Below are 26,933 nucleotides of genomic sequence, written 5' to 3' on the forward strand. Positions count from 1 at the left end.
GCCACCCAATAGCGTGTTGAGGTTGAGACGCGGTAGCCAATCAAGCAGCAAGGATAAAAACACATCAAATTTGAGACTGCAGCAACAAAACAATAAGTTAACCAACAACTTTTTACTGCTAAAAATTTCAAAACAAATTTCTTATCATAACACTAGAGAGTACATTATTCTAAATCGCTCTATAACACGTACACCACTCAACAGATAGTGGGATAGGGCATACATTTTTACTGCGCTTATAAAATTTTGTCAATATCACATTAAAATTATCATATTTACATTACATTATTTATTCGACTCTTAATTTTTGCAAGAATTTCTGCAAAAAATGGTTGAGGTGTCCACAGTCAGGGAAATTCTGCGGAAAATATTTATGCATGCCGTCAAAGCAGCTTCTCCGCAGAAACTTATTCAGCAGGCTGTGCATCGCCACTTGAACTACCTCACTGTCCAGGACAGGCAGTATGTCTTGAAAAACAATGTTTACTTGGTGGGTAAGGGAAAAATAAACCTCCTTTTGAATTTATAATTTGTTATGATTTTATCTAAGGATTCGGAAAAGCTGTCCTTCAAATGGCGGCAGCCACCGTTCCCATCCTGAGTGACCATTTTCAAAGAGGAGTCCTTAGTGTTCCCATAGGCAGCAATCCTGAATTAATTCAGCAACTTCGAGGCCAGAACTTGGACGTGAGAGAAGGTGCTGAGAATAATTTGCCAGATGCTGCCGCGCAAGAAACAGCTCTAAAAATTAAAAACCTAGTCACTCAGCTAAAACCCGAAGACCTGTTGATTGTCCTAGTGTCTGGTAAAATCCACGGCTTAGAAAAAGTAAATGTTCGAAATAAAAATGAATTTTTCTATTCAGGTGGTGGTTCTGCCCTTTTGCCTCTGCCGAAGGAAGACGTGACTTTGGAGGATAAGCTCGACACTATCAGAAAATTAACGCAGGCTGGTGCCACCATCAGTGAATTAAACGTTGTCAGGACAAACTTATCGGCACTGAAAGGTGGAAGACTGGCAGCTCTTTCCGGCTCTAATAATGTGTTGTCCCTTATTCTTTCCGACATTATCGGAGACCCTGTTCACCTGATTGCCAGCGGACCAACTGTCCCACCCCTTCCATGCAGTGCCCTTGAGGTTGTGTCGAAGTATGGGCTACTGGACACCCTATCTGAGAAAATCCTGAAGTGCATCAAAGAGGAGGACAAGCTTATTTTTTCTATTGACAAAGTATTAATAAATTTTGAATTGATTTTTTTTGTTTCTAAAAAAATGTTAACATTCAGAAAATCCACAATTTAGTAATCGGAAACAACTTGAAGGCACTTGAAGCAGCTGCTAGCAAGGCTGAGGAATTGGGATTTGCATCTGTGATTTTGACGGACAGTTTATCCGGAGAAGTGAGAAAAATTTGCTCTTTCTATGAGCAGTTGTGCCAAGTTTGGTCTGTTCTGACCGACGTAGACAAACTTTTAAATTCGAGTCAATTTCCTTCTTTTCACGTCAATTGCGACAGCATAGAAGATGCTCGATGTATGATTTATATTAGTGGGGGTGAACCAACTGTAAGTTTGCACGGGAAAGGCAAAGGTGGACGAAATCAGGAATTGGCTCTGCGAGTTGCCAAAATTCTTCCAATGGGCTGTGTTTTTCTCAGTGCTGGAACGGATGGAATTGATGGTCCTACAGATGTGGCAGGAGCCGTCTGCGATCCGTCAAGTGTTCTACCCAGCCTAGATTCCTATCTTGAAATTAATGATTCACACTCTTACCTTGAATTAAAACTGGAGAAACGCGATTTTATATTTACTGGTCACACTGGTACAAATGTTATGGATATCCACCTTCTTTTTGTACAGAAATGAAGCTTTCGGAAGCTTTTGCTTCTTTAATTTTTGTAAAATAATATTATATTATTGAGATTGAAATACATTGAGGAATTATGACTATAAATTATTTACAATGGTGGTTCCGATTAAGTCATTTTTATATGGGGGTAAATAAAATAATGTTAACATATATTTGTAGATTTTTTTCTATAAAATGATATTGGAAGTGAAAAAAGCAAGCTTTGTCCTAAATAATTAAAAAAAATTTTAAACCAGTTCTTCCAGTTTTTTATCAGGGTCTGCTGGGGTCTGCAAGTTCTGTGACCCTCTTTCATGAGCACAACAAAAAATTTGCAAAATTTAAAAAAAAATATGCCTGCAGGTTAATGTCGTGGGAACAGCCGAGCACCCTTTAGTTTTAATTATTGACATTTACACATAAATATATATTTTTCTAATTTGATAGAGATAAATTGTGGTTATGTAGTTTAAAATTGAAATTTAGAATAACTAATGCTTCACCAAACACCATTATATCAAATGACTGTGTGAAAAATGCGCAACGTGTTTCAAATTCGCGGGACATGGAAAGCGCCTCTCTTCTCCATGGGCCAGTTGATGGCACGCTATGACCCTCTCATTAGCCAATCATAAATTTCAGCTGGGCGGGGGCGGGGCGATCCTTCCCTGGTGTTTTTGTTTCTTATGTTTTTCACTACACCTCAAGCTCCTCAGACTGACACTTCTTTTTTTCGTTAATTCCACTTGAAATTCGTAGACGAAAAGAACAATAGACCCATGCCGTCGACGGCACTGAAAGCGGCTGGCGTCGCGTCGGCGATTGCTCTCGTCATCGCCCTGATGCTGCGCTCGACGCCACTCGTGCTGGACCAGCGCCTCGCCGCCGTGCTGGAAGGTCTGGAACGTGTCGAGCGGCGTCACGGTGTTGGTGCCGGTACGCGAGTTGCCGTCGGATACGGCGCCTGCAACGACTTGTTCGCGGACGCCGCTGCTCTATTCGCAGACTCCTCGGCCAAGCCGACATACTCGCCGAGACTTCTGGAGCGACAACAAGTTGTTGACACCTTTGCCTATTTCTTCAGACACGGCGCCGCTGCAGAGTAAATTTTATTATTTGAAAATAATTTGTTGAGAGTAAAATTATAACATAATTATGTATGTTATTTACAGGAGATACATAGAAAATGCGAGTCTGTTTGACGAATTGGTGGAGAGCGCTGCTCGGTTGGCAGGATCCCATTTTGCCCTTGGAGGGAATGCCCCTGTTATGGCTTCGAGATTTGTCCTCGAGGGCTGCAATGTTATGCTAGCAGCAAAAATGTCTCACCAGTTGCAGGAGCACCTTCCTCCCGACCTCAAAGGTTACAAACAAAATTTGTGTTGATTTGTATAAAGTATTTAAATTTTTGTGATATATAATTTAAGTGGTTGGTGGTGACGTTACACAAGATGATATTCATCTCATCCTCGAGTACAAAGCTGGACAAGCCTGGGGAAAGTTTACTGCACCCAGGGCCAATAGGTACCAGGCCTGAATAAAAATATGAATTTTTAAGTTAATATTAATTTGATATTACGTAGATTCATCATACACAATGACGAAAATAATCCGCTCGTGAAATCTCTAGAGCCGTTTGGCGAAAAATTGACTTCCTTCTCACCGCATTTGTTGGTGGTTAGTGGCTTGCAGATGATGGACAACTATCCTTATGCCCCAGGTTGGATTAAATTTGTACTTAAAAAAACTTATCAAAATTTTATTTTTATGAAAAAATCAGGACAACGGGAGGAGCGACTGCAAAGTATTAGAGAGCAAATTCTTTCTGTTGGGCCGGAGACAAAGGTACATTTTGAAATGGCCTCATTTGCTGAGTTGGAATTGCTGAAGAAATTAATAGAATACATTGTGCCGTATGCAGACTCCCTTGGAATGAACGAACAAGTACGAAATTTTAATTGTATTTGTGGATAGAAAAAACAATAAATTTGTTGACAGGAACTGCCAAATTTGATCTCAATGATGCAGTTTGGCAATGTGAGTGTTGTGTCGGACTCAAATCCTCGAGTAGCCTCAGCGCTGGACCAGATGCGCCAGCTGTTTAGGATGCTGCGAGATGCAGCAGAGAGCGTTAACGCGAGAGGTGTCAGCCGCCTCCATGTCCACACCCTGGCATATCAAGCTATTCTTACTTCAAAGGACTCGACAGTAAAGTGAGTGTGAATCTGATGAAGGAAAAACGTTGGATAAAATTTAAAATTATTTTTTTCAAGGTGGAGTAACTCTGGTGGTGCCGCAGCCAAGGCGTCCTTGACTGCACATCGACATGTTTGTGCCTCGACTGACGTGGACCCGTCTAGAGCGCGCCTCCTTCTCGACGACAGCTTTGCCGCCTCCCGTCTCCAGAACAGCCGCCGTGTTGGCGTCGACTCGTCAGAGCCTGTGGCCTGCTGGGAAGAAAAGCTACCAGAGGAAGTGACCATTTGTGTGGCTCCCGTGCTGGTCTGCACAAGGGCATACCAAACAGCTGGAGCTGGAGACAACATCTCGGCTGCTGGCCTGGTTTTGCAGATCTGAATTTCCATTCCATTGAGATATATTTTGCTGCAACTTTGAAATTCCTCCAAAATAATTTGTTCCTCGTTAATTTTAAAACTCCTGCACCAAAAATTTCTGCGTTAAAAAAAAAATTGGTTTTCAAAAAGGCAGCACTCCTCATTGTCAGAAGTCATAGAAAACTGAAGTCATTGTTGGTTTTACTTAACATTCCTTAAACGGGATCAGTTTGATCTTGGGCCATAAATTTTATGTAATGGAATAGATAATTAGGGCGATCCAAAGGCTAATTTAACCTGCCATTCAATTTGGCTGGTTGTTTCATTTGTCCCGGGCCAGATTTGCTTTTGCATCGCCCTTAATATTATTAATTGACTGACCCCCATTTAAATATTATGGAAACTTCTTAATTACTTTTAAATATTAAGACTATTTTTTACTGAAATTCGAATGATGTTGGCCCATTTATTGCAGTTAAATTAAAAGCATTCCCTTTGAGCAAGCTTTTGTTCTAATTGAAAGGTGCAAGTTACCTTTTGTTATAATTTGTCCCCACATGATGTGAGGTTTGAACGCTGGATATTAAAATATTCCAACTGTCTGTGATAAAAAATAAATCACTTGACACCAACTGATTTTGAAACTTTTGTAACTGGCGTGTCTTCAGTAGAAATGTCGGTAGTGTTTTTTTTTTCTTCGAAGATGAACCACTAAGAACTAAAATAAAAATTGAACTGTTGGAAAATTATAAAAGGTTTGACTGGAAATACAAAAACCCTTATTAAAAAATTCACACAATAATTTTGAACTTGTACACAGTTTCAAAAAAGAAATCAATTAACTTGTCAGTCCTTTCGTAGCAGATTCTCATCTTATTTCACTTTACAAAAAATGGTAATGTCAGTAGATGAAAGAGGCGTCTGATTTTCTCTTGGTCAGAGCCTTCTTAATGGCCGTCCAGTCTTCCAGGATTTCAGAGTCTGTCAGCATGTACACCACATAAGGGCCAGACACAGTAACTGGTTTCCGACGACGCTCCGCAGGCGAAGTGTCCTTGGGTGCAGAACCAATGTCGCCACCAGTTGTCCCATGGCGGTTCTTCTTGGATCTCTTTGACAAACTCTCCATCCAGAGACCTGAGGAAATGTCTGTGTTGTTTCGATCGTCTTCCAAGCGCCGGATCTTCTCCTCCAGGTCACTGTTGATCATGTCCCTCAGTAAAGCTTTCTCGCTCTGAAAGAAAAATTCCAAAATCATTTTCAGATCGACTTAAATCAAATAAACTGTACTTCAAAGTTTTGGTGAGATGCGAGCTCCTCTGCTTCAAATTTGTTCATTATATTATCGAGGCGGAATTTCTTCAGCACTTCAGCCACATTCATTCGAACTTTCATGTTCTCCTCGAGGTCTTCCAAGGGCTGCAGGTACTCATGAGCTTTTCCACAGCGAACCTCTACCAATTTAGCTTCCACTTGATTCACTCTTTCTCGATATAATCTAAAATATTGACGTAATTAATTAAATTTTGTTAACAAAAATTAATTGAACACTTACTGCTCTTTAATGAGACTGAATTGGCGCTCAAGATCTGCCAAATCCTCTATGCACTCCACTCTCCGTCTAGCACAGGTTTCGTCATCCATTTCTATGAATTTTTAATTATTTTTAATATTATCCTTTAGTTGGTGGCATTCTTCACAAAACAAAAATAATGAAAACATTCAAATCAATGCAATTTTAACACAAAATATTTAATAAATAAAACATTATTTTTAATTTTAAATTCTAATCAAACATCCTTGATGATCATTTTATACCTGAGCTATCGTCCGAGTCTGACGAATCACTTGGATCCAGACTGGACGAAGATTTGTCCGAGTCATTCGAGTCCTGCTCCATATCCTCGGCATCGCTTTCATCTCGATCTTGCTCCTTGATTACTGGCATTTTCAAGCAAAATTGGCACACTGAAGCTTGTAACAATTTCCCTTCCCCGAAAGACTCCCTATTCTAGGTCCAGATTCGGATGGGGATCGAGCGCGGCGAAAAAAAAATAATACTCTTCCTTGAGCTAATCAAGATGGAAATGCTCAAATCACGCTGAAATTCGTTAAGCTCTATTTGATTTTGATCAAAATTTCGAAAGGGACTGATGTTGGTGTTGAGAAGTATCAGGCCAACACCAACAGCACAGCACATATGCACCCCCGCTGACGCACGTGCCACGCCTCCCATGCAAAATTTCTCTCGTGAGACGAGACTCAAGAGCCATCTGGCCACTATAATTCAAAACTCATCATGAGGAAAAAGTATACAATATTCAAGTTTAAAATTAGATTTCAATTAGAGTACTTTAGTTGTTGGTTAATTCTGATATTTAAATTTACTGACCGCATTAATACATGTTTCAAAATCGGGGCGAGCGGATTTAAAAATTCCCCAGGTGAGGCTCGAACTCACAACCCCGGCATAGCTTAGATACTGTCGTATAAGTACCGTGCGCTAACCAATTGCGCCACTGGGGATACGTCGGCGGAGAGGGCTGTTGTCACTACATAACCCAAAACGCACTTCGCCCATAATTTTGAGACTGCAACCGCTCGATAAGCTCACTAATTGGCAATGCATTTTAAAATAAAATATTGAAGTCTCATTTGATTTTTACAACCATATTATGTAATAAACAATCAGCAACTGAACAATTTGTATTTTTTTGCATTTTTTTTTCAAATTAATTTTCCTTAACTTCTGCCTCGCTCAAAACTATTGGAATCACTGCTGCTCAAGAGAAAATGAAGAAACGCCAATAATTTTGCAGGCTGGTGGAACAAAAAGTGGTTGGGAAGGTCCCACCGAGATTTGAACTCGGATCGCTGGATTCAAAGTCCAGAGTGCTAACCATTACACCATGGGACCTTGGTGGAAACCTGAGCGCCGGGATACACTAATTATAATCAGCCGCATGTACTGCGACGAGAGCGCCAGCTATGAAAAGTTTGTTCGCACTAAAAATTGTGCGCCAAATTTCACTCCGATAGGGAGGACAATAGCCGCCTTCCTAAAATTTTATATTAAAATTCAGTCGACAAAAACAGATCTGGTACACCAAAAGCCAAAAACTTCATCAACATCTATATAATTGTCTAAGAGAATTTCCCAGTATGTTTTATTCATTCCAGGGAATCACAGGTAATGAGGAGCAAATGTATAGCAAAAGTGCAAAAAATTAATAAACTCGTTCTTGCATTGAAAAATGCTCGCGCAGCTATATTTATGCCTTTGAATATATGCAGAAGATATCCTGATAATAAGAATCACCATAGATGCTGATCATTCATCGTCTCTTGTAATTTTGTCTCTTCTCGTTTTGCCGAGATCTTGGCCGGCATATATGCCGGCAACTTTGGAAAAGGTTGTTAAAAGCTTTAATTTAACACCAATAAAAGAAAACATCAAATTATGGGATTGAAAATCAAAATAGTGATCCGGTAGTTGAAGGGCGAAAAGTTAACATCAACTATGAGAAGCCAACAGTCATGATCCCAAAATAAATGTTTGAATTTTTTATATTTTTAATTGGTAATTTTTTTTTTTTAAATATCTAACTATTCTCAATGTTTTAAGCTTGCTAAAGTATCAAACCTCAATACCAAACTGAAAACATAAAAATTGCAGTTCCAGCTGAGTTCCAGCACAAAAATTATTGCATTTAAATAAAAAAAAAGCTTTCTTGTCAGCAAAAAAATAGTTAAATTAAAATATTATTCTTAAACATGTGCATAAAAAATGCATTAAAACATTTAAAACTCCTTATAACAATGAAAATCCCCAACCAAAACCCAAAATCCAACCATCCTTTTTTAACCATTAAACTAATTAAGGATTATTATGCCAGCAAAAATGGTGATTTTTAAATAATATATAGTTGAATAAAAAAAAAAAAAAAAAAAAAAAAATGGTTGGTGCCTTGTGCGCCACTAATAAAGGGCGCAGGCTGACACAAGCAAGTCCTTAGCTGAACTCAAAAAAAGCAATGACGTATCAAGTGTTCATTCATTTTAGTCACATATCAACCAAGGACCACTGTGAACAAAAAACTAATTTATTTTCCAGTAAAAGGATAAGTAAATAAGGAGTAAAATTAATAGCAACTTGGTGGTTTTTATTTTTAAAGTACAAAAATACACTAGCTAAAAATTCGTCTCGTAAAATTAAAAGAAATTTTCCAAGTCTTGTTGTTTTGAGGTTGCATGTTATCGATACGGGCCATGTAGAATCATTTTCGCAGTGAAATCTGCCTCGATTTGCGCAAAATGAGCAACAATTGTGTGGTTACAGTCATTTGTCTGTTGGAATAATTGGGACTAGAGTCGAAGGAGCAAAATTATTAAACAGAATAATTTTCTTGACGACATGATTTTATACGGCCGATTTATATGTCGATTAGTTGTAGACAAGACGCAGTCTAGGCAGCACGTTGCGCACCCTAACGGTGTACCTCTTGACCAACACGGGTGGTGGGTACCTGAGGCAAACAAAAATTTCAATATATATGGAAATTTGAAAAGGGTGAATAAATACCTCAGTGTAGGGACGACGGGGACTGGAACTGGCACGGCTTTTACCACGGGCGGCACAAACGGAACCGGGGCAGCAGCAACTGGGAAAGGATGGGCAGGCAGGGGAAAAGGTGCCACAGGTGCTGGTACGGGAAGGGGTGCAGGGGCCAGGGCGAGTGGGGCAGCAAAAGGTCCGGTCGCGTAGTGGTAAATACCATTCGCGGCGCGCTTCTCCACCGCCGGCTCTCCCAGAGCGCAACAAACCAGTGCCTGAAAAAAGGGAATAATTAAATTACATAACAAAAATTGATGTTGATAAGAAATTATTTCAATTGTTTATCATGCATTATTATTTGAAAAATATGGTGAAAATATTAAAGGTTAAATTAAATTTGGAAAAAAATGAGATTGCAACCAAAATGGCTTAGCGAATTTGAAAAAGTAAAATTTAAGCTCCTCCATTTGACTGAAATTTTAATGATTACATTTCAAAATTTGAATACTTGGCTTACCAGAACAACGAAGACCTTCATGTTTATCGTCTTGACCACAAGTGCTTGATTTTTTTGCGGCGGCGGTCCCTTTTATTCAGCCGCCCCCGCTTTCGCTCCAAAAAGGGCGGCCACTTTTCTCTCTGTGTTAGCTAATGACCGATTGATTTGTGCGCCGATCACGCGCCTCCTAATTGAACACTCTAAAAGAATTAGTTTGTTTCGCAGCTCATTTCGCTTTCATTCGCGCCATGCAACTATTGTTTACTTTTTACGTAACCAATCCTCTGCCCCAAACTGAGCGTAGATTCAATTTGTAAATACTTCATTTTTTTTTCAAGTCTTCTGAAATTTCATGAACTAAAAAATACCACATGCAAAGGCATAACATTTTTACCACATTTTTACTACTTTTACTCTCTAAATTTATGATTTCATATTTAAATAAAAATGAGTTTTTTCTATAAAAAAGTTGTATGAATAAATATTTGCTCTTATTAGTCGTGTTGATAGTTCAAACTTTGCTCAATTTGACACAAATTAAAATGACATATAATTATAATTAAACGCGTGGATTGCACTCAATTGCGTAGCACCTTTTTTACATAATTAATTTGGTCTATAGGTTATTTTGGCATCTCTTCCCGGATATATCATTAATTGCAGAACCATATATTTCACTGCTATGGGTCGAGTTGCAATTATCGCCACTTTCGCCAGTAGCGTATGATGTAGAAAGCGAGATCGAAAAAGGGTTTTGGTATTCGCTTGTTTCGCGTTATCAGTGGCCGCGCGACATGACTCTTGAATCAAACGCACCACATTCCGATATTACGCGGCCCACTTTGGCACCAGAGAGAGAGCCTCGCCGCGTATTCAAATGACCCACGATCTTCCTAATAGTTCTAAAATATTTATACCTTTCAATTTTATCTTTGCTCCACTATAGGGTTATTTAAAATAATTTGAATTTATATTTCCCATTTCCCGTAGTTTTAGGCTGCAGTGCGGCGAGTAATTGGATATTTATATATCGCCTCTTGGTAAATACTCGGTTATGAGTTTCATTGTCAGTGAGTTGTTCGCTTGCACTGTGTCTGTGTGCCTATTTTTTTCCCAACGAATTTTTTACAATTGACTTGTTTTGAGAAAAATAAATCGAAACGAACTGAATTGAAAAATACAATTTCCACAAATAATTAAATTCAAAACAAAAGCGCTAAATTCTTTTTGGGACCTATAAAAAGACGTTTCCGAAAAGAAAAAAATCGTGATTTGGGAATAAACGATTGACGAGAACATGACACTTTTATAGACATTAAAAGCTGCGCACATATTCACCAAATTTTCCTCTGCTGGGGCCAGCTGGGGCAAAGCGTTTCGTCGTGAGCGACTGCATCTGCTTTCGAAAATGAAATTTTTCTAAAACCGAGAAATTTTTCCCGGCCACACACAGTATGTTGTTTTATTATTATTTATTCTACTCAAGTCCTACAAAAAAAAAAAATTGAAATTGGAAAAATGAGTAGAAATGGTATGTAAACTAGCAGAGGTCTGCTGCTAAAACGCCCGACATCAAAAGAGACGCGGCCGCCGCGGTGAACGCCAAATTTTGCGTATAGACAAATTGCCCGTTTCAATTTGTTAAGAACCGAGCTTCAAAGAGTTTTAAGCTGCTTGAGGTGTTTTATTCAGGTTCGTGCAATTTTTCTACACAATGCCATAGCTTTTGTCAACATTTAAATTTTAAGGAATATTGAGGGAAAATTGCTCAGATAAAATTTATGTATACCATACCATAGTGTATAAAATAATCTATAGAAAAAGTCACAAAAATAAAATGTCAAAATGAAGTCACACAATTTTTGTTCTCAAAAAAATAACCACATGCTTGTCATACAGAATGAAATCAAAATTGTTGGTAATGGTAACTAAAAACAATAATAATGTTTTTGATTTTGGAGATGATTTTAAAAAAAATCGCGAACTTGATATCTTGGTAATTGTCAGTTCTGATTTTTTACAAAGAAAACTTAATTATTTCCACTTATTACGATTCTCAGTGTTTTTTTTTCACAGTACATGAATTTTGAGAACTTAAATTTTCTTTTCATTCAATCTTCAATCGCAGGCAAGTTTTCTTACACAAAATTAACATTCAACGCGGGATGAATCAGACTTATATCGTCACAGGGCTACAGGCCTGTGCGTTTTTCACCACATTTTTTCAACCTTGCGTCAGAGGGCGCGGCATCGTTTCCTATGCCACCTGCAGATGCCGCTCAGGTGTTCAGGTGCGCGACCTGAGTAAACACGAGAGTGTGCTCGTTGCTCGTTCGTTTTGTTTCCATTCCATCGGGAGTTCGACATTCGACAGTTCGAGAGTGTTGTTAGTTTTAGTTAGTCAGTGTGCAACTTTGGTTCCGTTCAATCTCTTGCGAATTTTGAGTGCAAAGAAGCCAGGGTCGTGGCCACCCTGAGAGACAAGATGATCTCGCACTTCGTCATCTTCACGGTACTGCTGCTCTACGGCGCTGTAAGTCAAAAAATTTCTCTGATCAAATTAATTTTCACTTTCCGTAAAAAACGAGAGCTCTTGCCCGTATGCATAATGCTTTATCCTTGGCCAATTTATTAATTTCCTGCTATGGCTGGCCGATCATTGTAGTGGTGCATTATTTCGTTCCTTGCCACCTTCGAGGGTCGTCGGTCAGATATTAAGTTGCAATTCTGGCCTCTCTTTGCCAAAAGAATACATAGCCAGATCAAACCAATTTAAATATTAATTGTTTGCGATTTACAGAAGAAAATTTTTATTTATTTTATTCCATAAAATTTGCATTATTAAATTAGAGTAATTTTGTAGTCAAATTTCACAATCAAGGGTTGATTCATCATGGTGATTTGAATTTAAAGTCGGCTTTTCCTCGATAGGTTTTGTGAGTTGTTGATTGTGTTGATTGTTTAAAAAAAGGATAATGTTTTTTTTATTATTTTTTTTTTATTAAACAATAAACAGGCTCACAAAACTCATCAAGAAAAAACTGACTTAAAATTCAAATCACCACAAATTAGAGTATATTATTAGTTCACCCTCACAAAACATAATAAGTAAAAATGATATTCAGAATCGTGCGGAATTATGCATAATAGTTGCATACTAAAATTTTGACAAATAAACTCAAAAACGACAATGTAACTGAAATTAAAATAAATTTATTGCTGCTTGTGAACCGAGTAGAAATTAAAAGTAATATTTTTGAACGCTATTGTAACTAGCAAAAATCTGCGGATTTTAAACAACAATAATTTATCTCATTCATGTCCAGACCAACCCACTTTTTTTAGAACAAAAAAGCCGTGATATTTTATTATCATGATTAGGGGATTTTATTGCATTGCGGAATAATTACATATAATACCTTTTGTTCCACCCATTTACAATTACGTTGTAAATACGACCCTTAGATGATTAATATTATAATATCTCATTTAACTTAATTTCAATTTGAAATAAAATTTCATTGTGATATGTTGAGCAAACTCGCTGAGTTGACCAAATATGCATTCGATCTAGGTTCTCTTTAGTCTGAACAGTCCGATTGTTTGTCAATAGAAAACTCTTATTTATCTCAATTAATTACTGAAGACTACATACAGGGAGTTGCTTGGGCCACTGTTAATATTCCTCTGACATCAAGATATGGGCAATCAAAAATAAAACTAAAAGCAAAATTTTCAGTATATTGCAACACTTTCAGCTGATTGAATTTTTTTGTTTAGGGACCGTTCATGAATGATTTAAGATGAATTGGACCGATTTTTTTTTGTTACTAGCACCACTCTGATTTTTAGATATGTTGTTAGGGTTGATGAGAAACTACTTTGACCAAATTTTGAGACAAAAATTTTTAATACTTTTTGAAATATTCGGGTTTTTTGAAAAACTAAAAAATGCTTATATCTTTGCTCGTATTAATTTTAAAGTCATGAATTTTCACTCTAGTAGGTAACTTTTTGTTCTGAACAACTTTGCTGTTGACTAAAATGTCGTAGGTCAAAGGTCAAGGTCACTAAAATGCATTTTGAGTTTTTAAGGCCCATTTTCTCAAAAAAGTATATTTTTGATATTTTTTGTGTAAATGCAAAAAATGTAGGCCGTTAAATTCTACATCTGGTCAGCAAAATTCGCGATGGCGTTATTTTTAGTTTTTAAGATATTTTCATGTAAAATTAAAAAGATGCGTTTTGCCGATATTTTGATATTTTTCTGTTTTTTCATTTCTAGGAGGACTAGAGCAATGCGGTTTTCACTGTTATACCCAATTTTTAATTCTGAACAACTTTTCTATTGAATAAAAATACCTAGGTCAAAGGTTAAGGTCAGTAAAATGTATTTTTATTTTTCAAGGCCATTTTTCTTAAAGAAGCATACCTCGGATTTTTTCCGTGGTATAGGAAAAAATGTAGCCCATTAAATTCTACATCTGGTAGGTAAAATTCAGAATGGCGTTATTTTTAGTTCAAAAGATATTTCAATAAGTATTTAAAAAGTTCGTTTCCGTACATATTTTCCATAGTAAATTCTAACTTTTTTTTGCTCTTTTGAAAACTTATTAAAATATCTTTTGAACTAAAAATAACACCATTCTGAATTTTACCTACCAGATGTAGAATTTAATGGGCTACATTTTTTCCTATACCACGGAAAAAATCCGAGGTATGCTTCTTTAAGAAAATTGGCCTTGAAAAATAAAATACATTTTACTGACCTTAACCTTTGACCTAGGTATTTTAATTCAACAGAAAAGTTGTTCAGAATTAAAAATTTGGTATAACAGTGAAAACCGCATTGCTCTAGTCCTCCTAGAAATGAAAAAACAGAAAAATATCAAAATACGGCATATCGGCAAAACGCATCTTTTTAATTTTACATGAAAATATCTTAAAAACTAAAAATAACACCATCGCGAATTTTGCTGACCAGATGTAGAATTTAACGGCCTACATTTTTTGCATTTACACAAAAAATATCAAAAATATACTTTTTTGAGAAAATGGGCCTTAAAAACTCAAAATGCATTTTAGTGACCTTGACCTTTGACCTACGACATTTTAGTCAACAGCAAAGTTGTTCAGAACAAAAAGTTACCTACTAGAGTGAAAATTCATGACTTTAAAATTAATACGAGCAAAGATATAAGCATTTTTTAGTTTTTCAAAAAACCCGAATATTTCAAAAAGTATTAAAAATTTTTGTCTCAAAATTTGGTCAAAGTAGTTTCTCATCAACCCTAACAACATATCTAAAAATCAGAGTGGTGCTCGTAACAAAAAAAATCTGTCCAATTCATCTTAAATCATTCATGAACGGTCCCTTTAATTCATACTGATTCATACAATTCAAAGGATAATAATTATTTATCAATTTTATACTGTACAAAATGAAAAATGCAAATTAAAAAAAAATAAATATCATAATTGGAGGAAGAACATCGAAAATTTACTCATTTTAATATATAATGAAGGTGAAATATTATCTGAGTACTTTTCTTTCTTTAAATTATTTTTTCAAAATTGAACATAAAGATTGTGATTGTAAACATGTGGACCAATAAACAACAACATTGACAAAAAAAGTGAAAACTGCATATAAACTAAATATTATAAATGTGCAATTTGCACTAATAACATAAACTCCGTGGAGCATCAGCTCTGCCCTTTATTCAGCGCATTGTGAAAACTGAAAACGAGATTCGTTCCCATTTCAAATTGTACCCCACCAGAAACTGCATAATTTTTTTTTTAATCTAGTGCGTTCTACCGCTCTGCGTTTGTTAGCATTTGATTGCGTTCGGTCACGCCGGCCGATTTTAGACAAACTAGACGATTCCACGCCACAACGGCCCCCAACTCGTTCGTCTTTCACATTCAAATTTACAGTTTATCTGTGCACCGGATTGACCGAAACCATTTCTGACTCGGAAAAATTTGCATTCACAAAAAATGTGAATATGTGCCGTATAATTTCTTAATTTCTGAGATTTTACGCAACCTTAACGAATTCAATTAGTTTTTATTTTACTCCAAAAAAGTCGGAACGATTGATGAATCAATTGTGAAAATGTCTTGAAATGCGTGTTCTACTTGCAAATATGCTAGATGGCGAAAGTAAATAACAGAAAAAAGGGAAATAAACATTCATAATAATAATATATAATCCGAGCCGAGGAAAGAATTTGAGCGTGATTTGGGCACCTTTCGCTCGCTTGCTATCCGGGCATATAAATAATGTAATGGAATAATTTTGCGTGGGTCGTTGCGTGTTGGCCAACGTCTCAACTCTCACCTGCTTGATTATAGCAAGATGAGCAGCGCAATCGTTCAGATATGAGCCAATGTTTGCAGAAACTATTTTTATTTTATCATTTAAGTAGCAGCGCTGCGTGCAAAACTTTCCAAAATTATAATTATTTTGACTGGAACATATTAAGATTAAACTACCTGGCAAGTTTCTTTATTTGTTTTATTATTTACCGTCAAATACTCTCCTATAAACTGTGCAGAAACTGACCTAAAATAGGCCTAATTTTTTACCATTATTCGGCCTTGTCCTATTGTCGTTTAATTTTATTTGCGAATTAAGTGGGCGCGCGCGTGAAAATCATTATCATAATATAGCAAAGTTGCACCAACGCACTTTTGTTACTTGTGTAAATTTGTTCATCTATTCATTTCCTTGGCGTGTAATTATGATTGTGTTAATATTATTAGCACACCAGCATTAACATGAGACTCTACTTTAAAGTAGAAGAATTAATATAAAATGAAATTAAACCGTTACATCAATAAATGAAAAATTCTTCTGGGAATTATCGTACTTCTTGCTTTCAACAGACTACATACATTTTACGTTCATTCATTATTTTATAATATCAAAAGATGAAAAAAAAGTAACTCATAAATAATTTGTTTATTGGGATTTATTGTGATTGGATTAAGATTTATTCAATTTTTGAACTTGTTAAAAAAAATATTAGTTCTTCTACTTGAAGTGAAATGTTTAAATAAAAAAACTTTTAAATGTGTTAATTATATTTTTTCCACGCTGTTTGTTTCAATGAAAAAATTGTGAATGGGTGGGCTGCAGGGGCGATATTATAATGTGTAAACATTACATTATGAAGAAAAGCTACACTAGTAATAATATAATATGTATAATAAAAATTATAATAATACTAGTAAACAGTAATAGTAAAAATTCTTCCACAAAAATACTAGTATCTCTATTGCAATCCAACTCATTTACAACTGGGTAAAATGAAAGATATAAATTAAAAAAAATATAATAAATTTCTTATAACAATTATTTACTAAAGTTATTCATATACTCCGATACTTGAGTGACTCAAATTCGGGGGACAAACACAAAATCCATTGTCAATTTCCAAGCGATCAATCCGTTTCATACTGTTGCAAAATTCGTATTTTTTTTTCATTTTAATCGTAGGAATTAGACCAGCATACTTTCATTTTCTATTAGCACAAGAGGCTTTAAATTTCAAAAATTACTGTGGAGTTAATTTATGGTTTCTCCGTAATCTTCATCCCTCAACGCCCGATTAAATAAATTGAAGCGGCTTGTATAATGAATGATGATAGCATAACAACTTTTGTGCTAATCTGAAACCTGCACGCAGCGAATGGAAAAGTCTGTTGCAGAAAGTGTGACATACTTTATCTCCGTGGGTACAGAGTAGAAAGTGAGCGAGAGATAGGCAAAGGTTATTGGCCGGCCGCCGGCGCGTATTGTGTTCCTGCAGCTGCGTTTGCAGAGTTCCTGCAGGAAATCAATTAATTGTTTAGTATGTGAAAAATGTGCAAAATAATTTTAGTCATCGTAAGTAAGTTGTGACAGCAGGCGCAGTTTCATTGACGGCGGAGGAAGTCGTGAAAAGTTTAAAAATATTCCTGTGAACGTTAAGGCAAATTAAACTTCTGACTTTTTGATTGACTTTTTCCTCTGGCTAATTGTCTTGAGAATTAGCAGGAAAAATTTAAAAAAGCTTTATTTAAAATTAATTATTCGAAAGTTCTGCATGAATTGTTCAATATATAAAATATTTGAATTCAAATACTTGTAAAATCTATAAAATTTTCAATCAAGAAAAACCAATATACAAATAATCAAAATGCGAAAACGTTTTACACTATTCTTGCTAGTGATTTGAGAATAATGAAGTAATAAATAATTAAAATTCTGCATCTTTACAGATTTCCGCTTTTTGAAGTTATTTAGAATTTGCACCGCATTTTCAAGATCAAAACCTGTCTGTCGGCGTATAATTTTGGGCCGGATCTTTCTCACCAGACCTCGGGGATAATTTGTTTGAACGTGACCTTTGTTATCTCAATCTGTGCTAATTTATATTTATACTTATTCTCTCGACGGAGCGTGAGAATGTGAAAAATAATCACATTCGCGCTGCATAAATTATCCTCTTATTTTATTCAATTCAGATTATTTAAAATGCCTTCTGCTGCCGCATTACTGTTACTTTTCTTCCAGCGTCAATTACGCGAATAATACAGAAAGCACCGTTTTGTCTGTTTGTTACTTTAGTGTCTCTTTTTCTTGATTCACACAAATTCGTGACGTGCTGAGAGCTGAGAGCGTGTAATTGTCATAAAATAATTTGGCGTGCATGCGACTTTCTGTTCCCTCCCGAATGGAATACAAGGAGCGATTTCAAACGATTTGACAACTTAAGATTGAAATTATTCCATCATGTTGACAGTAATTCTAGCCAATTCGTTTTTTTTTTTTATTTCAATTCGTTTTATTTCTCCACAACAAGTCAAAGCATCCAGAGCACATTCAATTTTATTTGAGAATTGTAATATTTATTTTTGATTATTGCAAAAAATATTAAAACGTGAAACAGTTTCCAATCAGCAACCGGAGATAGAAAACGATATGTGAATATTTAAAATCTTTTTTATGTGCAAAATTACAGTAGAGAAAAATACGTCTGCAGAAAATCGTCTTAACCACGTTTTACCTTTTTTCTGAAATTTTCAAATTTTATACCGAAGCCTTGGATTTCATCTTTCATCACGCTTCGGCCCGGAGGCTGCGTTTTGCTCTTGTGTGAATATCAAAAAAGTATCACACGAATCCAACAAGCTAATTAGCCAACCTCTCTACACCTTCGTGTCCCGAAAGCGGAAAAAGAGAAACAAGTAAATTAGTTAAGCAAACTAAATATCCATAAAAATGATGAACTGCGTTTGCGTCACGACTCGCGACTTATGAATAAATATTTATTTCAAAAACGATGCGAAAGAGATGCGGCGTTTCTAATGAATTATTTAATCATTTCCTACAATAAGTGCGCTGGAAAATCAGCATTCCAATCGGCTCTGGCCGGGAACTGGTTACGCTGCGGAAAAATAACCAATGAATAATATTACATGGAGTTTTCTGCATGCCTGAATGACGACGTCACGGCCAATTCAATGAAATTCTAAGTTAATTTCATCCAGCCCTGACGAGGGAAACTACCAGACCAAATTTCAAAAACATCGAGTGCAAAATAAAAATAAATTAAGGGACATATCAATAACATAATTTTTATGTTTTATAGAACAAGCATTGTGCCTTTCTTTTCTGGCTGAAGTAATTAATTATTAATTAATTCAATTAATGCACATTTGGGTACTGAAAGGAATTGTTGTGACAATCTTGAAAAAATGAAAAGAGTCCAATGATCAATAATGTTAAACTTGAATGGTAACACTCGAGGTGGATTTGATGAAAATTTGAAACCGGGCAAACCATGTTGGTCAGTTAAGTGATTTATTTTTATTATTTTTTTTTCTTTGCAACAAGGTTTACCTGGTTTGATTTTTTCAAAGTTGTTACTATCATTATTACATAATTATATGTTTTTCTCTGTCGATACACAAAGTTCTAAAAAAAAGTGTTATTGAAATATATATATATTTTTTATGTGAGGGAGTAAAAATACATTTCCCAGCTAATTTTGAAGTCAAGTAACAAAAATTACGTTACAAAATTCCATAACAGTCACTTATTAATACCGTCTTGAACTCTCTTTTTATATGAATACAAACCCAACTTTTCCTTGAAATGGAAACGCGTGGGAAAAACGTCTGTGCGGTTAAGAAAGGGAAATGAAAGCAAAAGCGGTCCCATAGGCTGCGACAACCTTTGTTATGGTGCATAAAATGAAAACAAAATATAATTATACTTCTTTCTCTGGCGTTGGAATCTAATTATAGAAATATATTCCGAGAAGAAAAAAACGAACGCGAGTGAATTGGCAAAAGCGAGTTAGTTGAGTTGCAGAGACACTCTCCTTTTTCTCCAAGAGCACTAAAGCTTCTTGATGAATAACACAAGCCGTACAAGGAGTGGAAGGTGCGTAGGTTTGCTCATGGAAATAATGTGTTTTGTAACTCGTAGTACTTCTATACTTGAAGACAGCAAGGCTCTCCGCGCAGAATTATGTTTAAAAAAGGGTTAGCCGTCGCGTCAGTGTGATTTAAATATAAATTTTTTCAACCGAACAGCCTTTGAAGGTTGTTGGCAAACAAAAAATATAAGTGACTTCAACTTCAAAACTATAAGAGCAAAAATAAAAAATTCATGAAATCATTTTTGTAAAAAAATATTCCTACGCTAAATTCTAGTATTGTTTATCGTTATTCATAAATTTTTCGTAATGAAAAAAAAATTAAAAATTTGCGAATAAATTATAATAGAATAATTTATTTTGAACTATATAATAATAACTTGAAGAAAATGGGATATTGGCTCATGGATAAGTTTGTTTTTTAGTCACAAAATTTAATTTTTGAAACTGTTTTTAACATAAAAAAACACACGCACACTTAACAATTATCTGAGTGTTTTTAACTAATTAATACAATAAAAGGCAAAACTCTAAAATAATTAGAATAGAAATACACATGCACACATTAATAACATTTTGTTGATTTTTAAATTTCATATTTTTCAGCTTTGAAAGATGCTCCACGCATCCCTCGAATACTTATTTAAGAACTTTTAATTTTCTCTCTTCAACTTTCCCTTTGAACCGTTTTTGACACGTGTCACTTCATTCAATCAACGCCATTCTTACTAAAGTGTCTCCCTCGCACACAATAAGGATATAAATAAATTTAGGAATCCTTTACCAGCTGCTAGAGGCTAAAAATTGTTGTACAAAAGGTTTGTTTGTAGTTCTTTCATGGCAGATGCGAGAATTATAGGAGCGGCGATGAAGCAACCCACGCAGCATTTTTATTTCCCTCTTGCAAGCTCCGCCGCGCAGGTGAAGCAACGTGTGTTGCTATAATCACAGAAAAAGTTTACATTTCGAGCGTTTGCCTGATATGTTTAAATTTCCGCAATGCTATTCTAATTTCCTTGGCTTTAGATGCGTAATCTGTGCGCTCGGCATGCAAGAGATTTTGAAAAAAAAAATCAACAATATACATTTTTATTAGAGGTTTTTTCGTGGTTTGACTGAAACTGCGCGAGAAAAACTTGGCTTTAAAGGACCAAAAATTTGACTTTTAAGTAAGGAATTAATTTTTAATCGTAAACTTTCTTGTGCCACAAAAAATAAAAATAAACTTAATTAAAGCCCGGAAAATTAGGGCAAACAGAACAGCTGCCGCAGTCTGGTTTGTCAGTTTGGAGCTTCAGTAGAAGAAACATTCAGATCTGCTGATGAGCCCTGGAATCGGGCGAAATTGTCATCCAGGCCAGTTATGTTGCTCTGTTTGCCTTAATTTTCCTGTTCAAAATAGGGTCATGCGCATTATTCTGAATTGTAACAAGAGGATGCAAATAAGTGAAATGTTAAGAAAGCTTGATTGGCTTAATGTCAAAGAAAAACTAGCTCTAAATATTCTTGTGTTAATTAAAAAAATTAAAAACAAGGAGGTCCCCAATTACCTCTGTAAGGAAGTACAACTTGTGGGTGACGTGCATAATTATAAAACTAGAGCAGTTGGAGATTTTTATATTTCCAAAAGCAAGAGTAAATTTGGAGAAAAATCACTATTTCAAAGCGGCCTCCAATTATTTAATAAGATTCCATCAGATATTAAATGTATTGAAGGTACTAAATCGTTCAAAAAGGCGTGTAAAAATTATTTGAAAAATCAAGATATTGTACTATTGTGTTCAAGTGATTGAAAAGTGACAATTTGTGCAGGACTAAATAGTCATCAAGAGTGCAATGGACAAATTTTTGACATATTAATTTTAAATGTACATGTACTAGTTTTCGAACTAATAAATATATATTAAATCAAAATCAATTCATGACTCATAAAAGATACAATTATTTTGTCTTTTAAAATCAATTTCTTAATTAATAAAAGACAAAATTTTGGTATGTATTCCATAAATTCTTAAAAATTAAACCCTGAAACTGCTTCACACCTTACAACACAAGCAAAGACACTATTTTTCTTTACTGTGCACAAATTATCATTGTTCGCAGGATTACAAAAAGATACATTTTCGTTTTGCTAACAAGTTAACAAACTGTCTTTATTTTTTATGTGCAAGTGCAGTAATAAGACCGTTTTATTCAGTTCATATCCGTTCATATCAAATCCACATTATCTAAGTGTGAAAGTTGACGATGTGATTCTAACGACGCGGAAAAATAATCAACAGCAATAAATGAGTATTTTATAAATTTATAAAACAATTACAATATTATATTATTGCTGTTTGAATTTTTTTTCAAACGTTCTTTTGTTTTGCTATTGTAATATATAGACTATTGTTGCGAGAAAAATTACCGCACCTCGATCTCTTGTGTTCGCGTCCCACAGCGGCATTGCACAATATTTCAGCGTGCACGCCTGAGAGAGCAACGCGCGGTGAATAAATAAAAAGCCGTCTGGCCAGCATCAGAAATGCCGCTTTTCACATTTCTCTGCGAAAATTCCAGCCAAGCACATTTTATTATTATTTTTTAAAAGGCCGCGCCGAATAACCGAGCCAACTTTTCAAACGCAATCTGCAGTATTGAATATTGTTATATTTCAACGGTTGGTGCTCCGGAAAGCATCTCGCTCTCACCTGACCCTGGTTCGTTGGATCCTGGGTGGCCTTGGTGCACGTACATGGACGTGGGAGGCAGGCGGTTACGACGCCGACCGACCGACCAACCGCACCACAAGGACACTCCAACTCCATCCTCTGCTTATATGGACACCCTGCGGCCTTTGTGCAATCCTACGACCACGATTTGTCCCGACGGACGCCGGCTTCCCCGAAAAGGGTTCCCCCAATTGATTTAGCCGGCGCACCTGTCGAATATTATTAAATTTTTTTAAGCAAGTTGCATTTTGGTCAGTGTGTTTGAGGATTTTAAGAGACTTTGGCAGGGCTTTGAAAATTCTTGGAATCATAAACTCTGGATTTTCTACTGATTTTACAGTAACTTAGTTGTACGTAAATTCAGGTATCAGGTCATTGCAACACAAATTGGTTTGATTATTCAATTCAATTCTTAATTTGCGTCACATCGTTTGTGTGTTTTTCCCTATCCACGAGAAGGTTGCACCAAAAATTTACGTTTTCGCTGATTAAAAAAAAAAATTAAAAATAATAATTAAAAAAAAAAAACAATGAAATAATTAATTTTAAAAATTTATGTATTTTTGCTTTGAGTTTCTGCAATTCTTTAATTTGAAGCAATAAAATTGGAAGATATATTAAACTAGTATTTTCATGAATGTAATTTCATGTACCGATTACCAAATTACTTTGCGACGTATCAATCTCGGCAAGCACCTTTTTTTTAGGTTTCGCGTTTTAGCCAGAGAGGTGCCTGTCGTTTCTTCAAATTTAGTATTTTTTTCTTTCTCCATTAACTTGATCTTATCAAGATTATTATTAAAAATATAATAATAGCTTCCCCAGTTCCATTGATTAAATAATCAAATTTAATTAAAAAAAAATAATTGCATAAAATCTGCAAATAAAATGAAAAGATTTTATTTTTTGGTGTGGAGCACTTTGTAGCAACAGCGACTTTGTTCACAAAAATCTTGGTGTCAATCAAATCGACAATTTTTATTTCTCCGCGAGAGAGAGTGCAAGAGATGTGATTTTTGCGGTTAGAAGCGACTTTCTAAATCACGAACAGAAAAGCACAATTTACTTTGTTTGCATAATTTTTATAATTTTGATTATTTATTCATCTTGGGTTTTGAATTTGAAAAGAAAAGAAAGAGAATTATGCTAAAACGTCCAACATAAAATTTAATTACTCGGCTCACCATTGGAAAACTATCATTAAAAAGTTGCTGCCAAAAATGTATCGCTTGCACAGGGCGGGGAAATTGTTTTTGGGCAGGTGGTGGGTTATTGAAGCTCTATGGCAAGTTTGTCAACCTTGAATGGTTTTTTGCTCTAAAATATAAAAACTGCAAACAATACACTATATTTTTTGGAAAAATCTTACAGAGTAATTTATAATTTTACTTCCTCTGCCCTTAATTTGCCTTTTTGTTTCCAATCATTGTGCATTTCACTCTTTCATGTTGATCGAAACGAATTGCATGCAGGAAGTGCGCGTGATTAATCGATGTACACCTTTTGTTGGCAGGGCGCCCTCGGCCAACTGGTGGACAAAGACTTCGCGCCCACGGTCACAGCCACTTGCAAGGCAGGTCACATGACCATCAAGGTGGTCACCAACCAAAATTATGTTGGTAAGTAATGCAATTTAGAAAAAAATCTTATAAGCTCTAAAAGAGCAAAAATTTAATTCTTTATTCAAAATTATTTATAATTACATAATTTAAAAGGGGAAGAAAACGGAAAAAATGTTTTTTTTTTATTCAAAATTAATACAATCATTTTAATAAGGACAAAGACCGTTTCATGGTCGTCTCCTCAAGTGTTAATTTCTATAAAACATTTGATTTGAACATTGGATTTAAGTGCCGTGGAATTGGGAAAAACAAGCCTACAAGCGTTTAGGAAAAAGCTATGCTAATTTTAAAGTTTTATCACAGGCACGATCCACGCCCGAGACTTCCGGACGTCCAACTGCATGGCCGTGGGCAATGGCACCACGGTCACAACCCTTGAACTGAACCTGTTGGCGCCAAAGAACGCACCCGGCTACTGCGGGGTCCTCTACAACAATGTAATGTTGTCAATAAAATTGAAAAAGAAAAACTTGAAATTATCATTTTAGAAGGCGGACGAGCGGTCGGTACCAATCGCGGTGCGCATCCACAAGACACTTGAACTGGCCGACGACAAGTTTTACGTCATCACCTGTGGCAAGGCCGGCTTCAAGAACTCCAAGTAATGCTTTTTTTTTCTTCAATGCATAAAAAAATAAAGGGAGCATCTCTTGATGGAAACAGCAATTTATTTCAAGCAGATTATTTAACCAGAGGCTGTTTAATTTTTGTGTCTCAAGAGTTTTGCGCCAAACTTTGCACACAATTTTTATTAAGATTGCGCGTTCCAGGAACGAGACGGCCTTGGTAAATTTGGCGTTGTTGGATGAGGAAAAGCAGGTTAACGAGGCCGTGTATGGACGCAAGTACACCCTTCGAGCGTCAACCTCGCGGACAGATGGTAATTTTCACACTTTCATAACAATCGAAACTGTCTGTGGTGATTTTTCAATCGTGAAATTCTTAAACAAAAGTCCAAAAAAGTAAAGTCTCTGCATTGCTTAAAAAAAGAATATTAAAAAAAATGATAAATTTAAAAAACAAGATACTTTTATTATTATTTTTTTATTCTACTCAAAACCATGTTTAAAGACAACATATCTCTTTTATTTTCCCTCCCAGTTTTTTATTAATTCTAACAAAATATTGAAAATTATAAAGTTTTTTAAATTATTCTGGATTTATGTGCTTCTTTGTTTGACTTAAAATATAATAGAAATAATTAAATTTTTTTAGGTAATTATGGAATTAGCGTCAAGTCCTGCTTCGCCTTCAACAAGCAAAACAAAACAGAGCTCATTGACGATCAAGGGTTAGTATTTTAATTTTCAAATTAAAAACCATATAATTAATTTTTCTTCTTCAAATAATTCAGGTGCCCCCTGCAAAGTGGCGTTATTTCGCGCTTCATCTACAATGACAAAGTTGGCGCCTCCGAAGCAACTTTGTACTCGATGTTCCGTTTCCAGGACAGCAACGAGATTCACTTCCAGTGCGACCTGGCCGTGTGCAAGGGTGCCTGCCCCGAGCCCAGGTGCGATGGACAGAGCAAGGCACTGGCCGACGAAAGTGCCGAACAAAACGGAGGGCTTTTGGCCAGCACTAACGTCTTTGTCCTGGAACCTGGACAACCTTCAAGTGCGTTAAAAATTAAATAGATATGATTTTTTTTTAAATGTATTTTTGCCCAAAAGTTGCTGCCCTCTGCTCTGGAATCCACCCTTCCTGGTTGTTGTGGCTTTGCGTGGCATTCGGCGTGCTCTTCCTCATCATGTTAGTCATCAACATTTTCCTGTGCTCGGCCATGTCTTGTGCCTGTGCCAGAACCGAGATTATTGAAAAAGACCCAAGCATCATCGAGGAGTACGATCCCTACAGAACTTGGCAGGACTCGCACTATGGATCCAGGTACGGCTTGTGATTTTATAATATTCAATGAAATCTGGTTGCTGCGACTGACGATGGTGTCTTGCAAATTTATTCAGATAAAATAAAACAGCATTTCCTTTCATCAAGACGTTAAAAATTGATGGATTTGAATAAATTATAGCTTTTGCAGTAAAAAAATATAATAATATCAAATTTCGCGCATTAAACCATCAGCAACGTCTAAAATTCAATTGAATTTGCTTGGCCAAAATATAATTTAATTAAGTTATATTTTTTAAAAATTATGTAAAACACACTTTTCTCTTGAAATTTCAGATATTCTCTGAATGCTAAGCCAGGTTACATGTCTGGTGGCTCGACGATGAACTCGACGCATTCGGTTTCGACCAACAGTGACCACTACGCAATCGTCCACTCGCGGCCTGGCAGCAGGTACTCCGGCCACCAAAACAGGGCCGGCTCAGCAATGGGTTCACATTATTCGGGAAAGTGAGCCACGCAGAATGAAATTTTAGCAAAATACTGCCTTGCCATATTAGAAAACAAGAGTGAAAGAGCTTTGGAAATTTCCCGCGGCAGTGTTCTTTGGACCCAAAACAAGTGTTTGCGAGTGAGTGAATGAGTGCCGAAGAAGAAAATGGATCAATATTTTTTATAACAATCGAGTGCAAGATGACCAGTAGACGAAGATGAAGTGTTTCTGAACAGTTTTCATACATCTAACTACTTAACTAGAATCTGGATTATTTTTATTTTTGTAGATTAAAACTGTTACCTTATTTGTCAGAAAATAAAACAAAATTATATAATATATAACGTTGTCTGGGTTTTGTTG

General features: G+C 35.8%; 5 protein-coding genes and 2 non-coding genes across 8 annotated transcripts; 3 read left to right on the forward strand and 4 right to left on the reverse strand.

The window, feature by feature from the left end:
- Positions 1 to 58: 58 nt before the first annotated feature.
- On the forward strand, positions 59 to 2,103 carry LOC132195415 (glycerate kinase). Of its 2 annotated transcripts, none has more exons than XM_059617381.1 (4): positions 59 to 494; positions 551 to 805; positions 866 to 1,230; positions 1,287 to 2,103. In XM_059617381.1, exons 1-4 carry the CDS (start codon positions 329 to 331, stop codon positions 1,863 to 1,865), a joined length of 1,365 nt encoding a protein of 454 aa, XP_059473364.1. In that variant the 5' UTR covers positions 59 to 328; the 3' UTR covers positions 1,866 to 2,103. The 2 variants fall into 2 exon arrangements, with proteins under 2 accessions (XP_059473364.1, XP_059473365.1); XM_059617382.1 differs by having other exon boundaries at positions 357 to 490.
- A 396-nt stretch (positions 2,104 to 2,499) lies between these two features.
- Positions 2,500 to 5,151, forward strand: LOC132195414 (ADP-dependent glucokinase). The gene is made up of 7 exons (XM_059617379.1): positions 2,500 to 2,950; positions 3,021 to 3,211; positions 3,276 to 3,372; positions 3,432 to 3,568; positions 3,629 to 3,792; positions 3,847 to 4,061; positions 4,122 to 5,151. The coding sequence occupies exons 1-7, from the start codon at positions 2,628 to 2,630 to the stop codon at positions 4,423 to 4,425; spliced, it is 1,431 nt and encodes a 476-aa protein (XP_059473362.1). The 5' UTR covers positions 2,500 to 2,627; the 3' UTR covers positions 4,426 to 5,151.
- LOC132195418 (breast cancer metastasis-suppressor 1-like protein-A) lies at positions 4,882 to 6,625 on the reverse strand. The gene is made up of 4 exons (XM_059617392.1): positions 6,222 to 6,625; positions 5,959 to 6,049; positions 5,694 to 5,901; positions 4,882 to 5,637 (listed from the first exon to the last, which is right to left on the reverse strand). The coding sequence occupies exons 1-4, from the start codon at positions 6,349 to 6,351 to the stop codon at positions 5,305 to 5,307; spliced, it is 762 nt and encodes a 253-aa protein (XP_059473375.1). The 5' UTR covers positions 6,352 to 6,625; the 3' UTR covers positions 4,882 to 5,304.
- Positions 6,626 to 6,839: 214 nt separating this feature from the next.
- Positions 6,840 to 6,929, reverse strand: Trnai-uau (transfer RNA isoleucine (anticodon UAU)). Its single transcript is given in 2 exon segments — positions 6,840 to 6,875; positions 6,892 to 6,929. It is a non-coding gene; the product is annotated as a tRNA-Ile (tRNA).
- Positions 6,930 to 7,248: 319 nt separating this feature from the next.
- Positions 7,249 to 7,320, reverse strand: Trnaq-uug (transfer RNA glutamine (anticodon UUG)). The gene has a single exon. It is a non-coding gene; the product is annotated as a tRNA-Gln (tRNA).
- A 1,225-nt stretch (positions 7,321 to 8,545) lies between these two features.
- Positions 8,546 to 9,516, reverse strand: LOC132195340 (uncharacterized). The gene is made up of 3 exons (XM_059617278.1): positions 9,476 to 9,516; positions 8,986 to 9,233; positions 8,546 to 8,929 (listed from the first exon to the last, which is right to left on the reverse strand). Exons 1-3 carry the CDS (start codon positions 9,494 to 9,496, stop codon positions 8,848 to 8,850), a joined length of 351 nt encoding a protein of 116 aa, XP_059473261.1. The 5' UTR covers positions 9,497 to 9,516; the 3' UTR covers positions 8,546 to 8,847.
- Positions 9,517 to 11,746: 2,230 nt separating this feature from the next.
- On the forward strand, positions 11,747 to 26,909 carry LOC132195446 (uncharacterized). Its single transcript, XM_059617447.1, has 9 exons — positions 11,747 to 11,990; positions 24,121 to 24,226; positions 24,533 to 24,666; positions 24,718 to 24,830; positions 25,000 to 25,109; positions 25,445 to 25,520; positions 25,584 to 25,846; positions 25,903 to 26,116; positions 26,414 to 26,909. The coding sequence occupies exons 1-9, from the start codon at positions 11,943 to 11,945 to the stop codon at positions 26,589 to 26,591; spliced, it is 1,242 nt and encodes a 413-aa protein (XP_059473430.1). The 5' UTR covers positions 11,747 to 11,942; the 3' UTR covers positions 26,592 to 26,909.
- Positions 26,910 to 26,933: the final 24 nt, after the last annotated feature.

This window comes from Neocloeon triangulifer, unplaced genomic scaffold, assembly GCF_031216515.1.
Source record: "Neocloeon triangulifer isolate White Clay Creek 2 clone unplaced genomic scaffold, ASM3121651v1 ptg000009l, whole genome shotgun sequence".
Lineage (NCBI taxonomy): Eukaryota > Metazoa > Arthropoda > Insecta > Ephemeroptera > Baetidae > Neocloeon > Neocloeon triangulifer.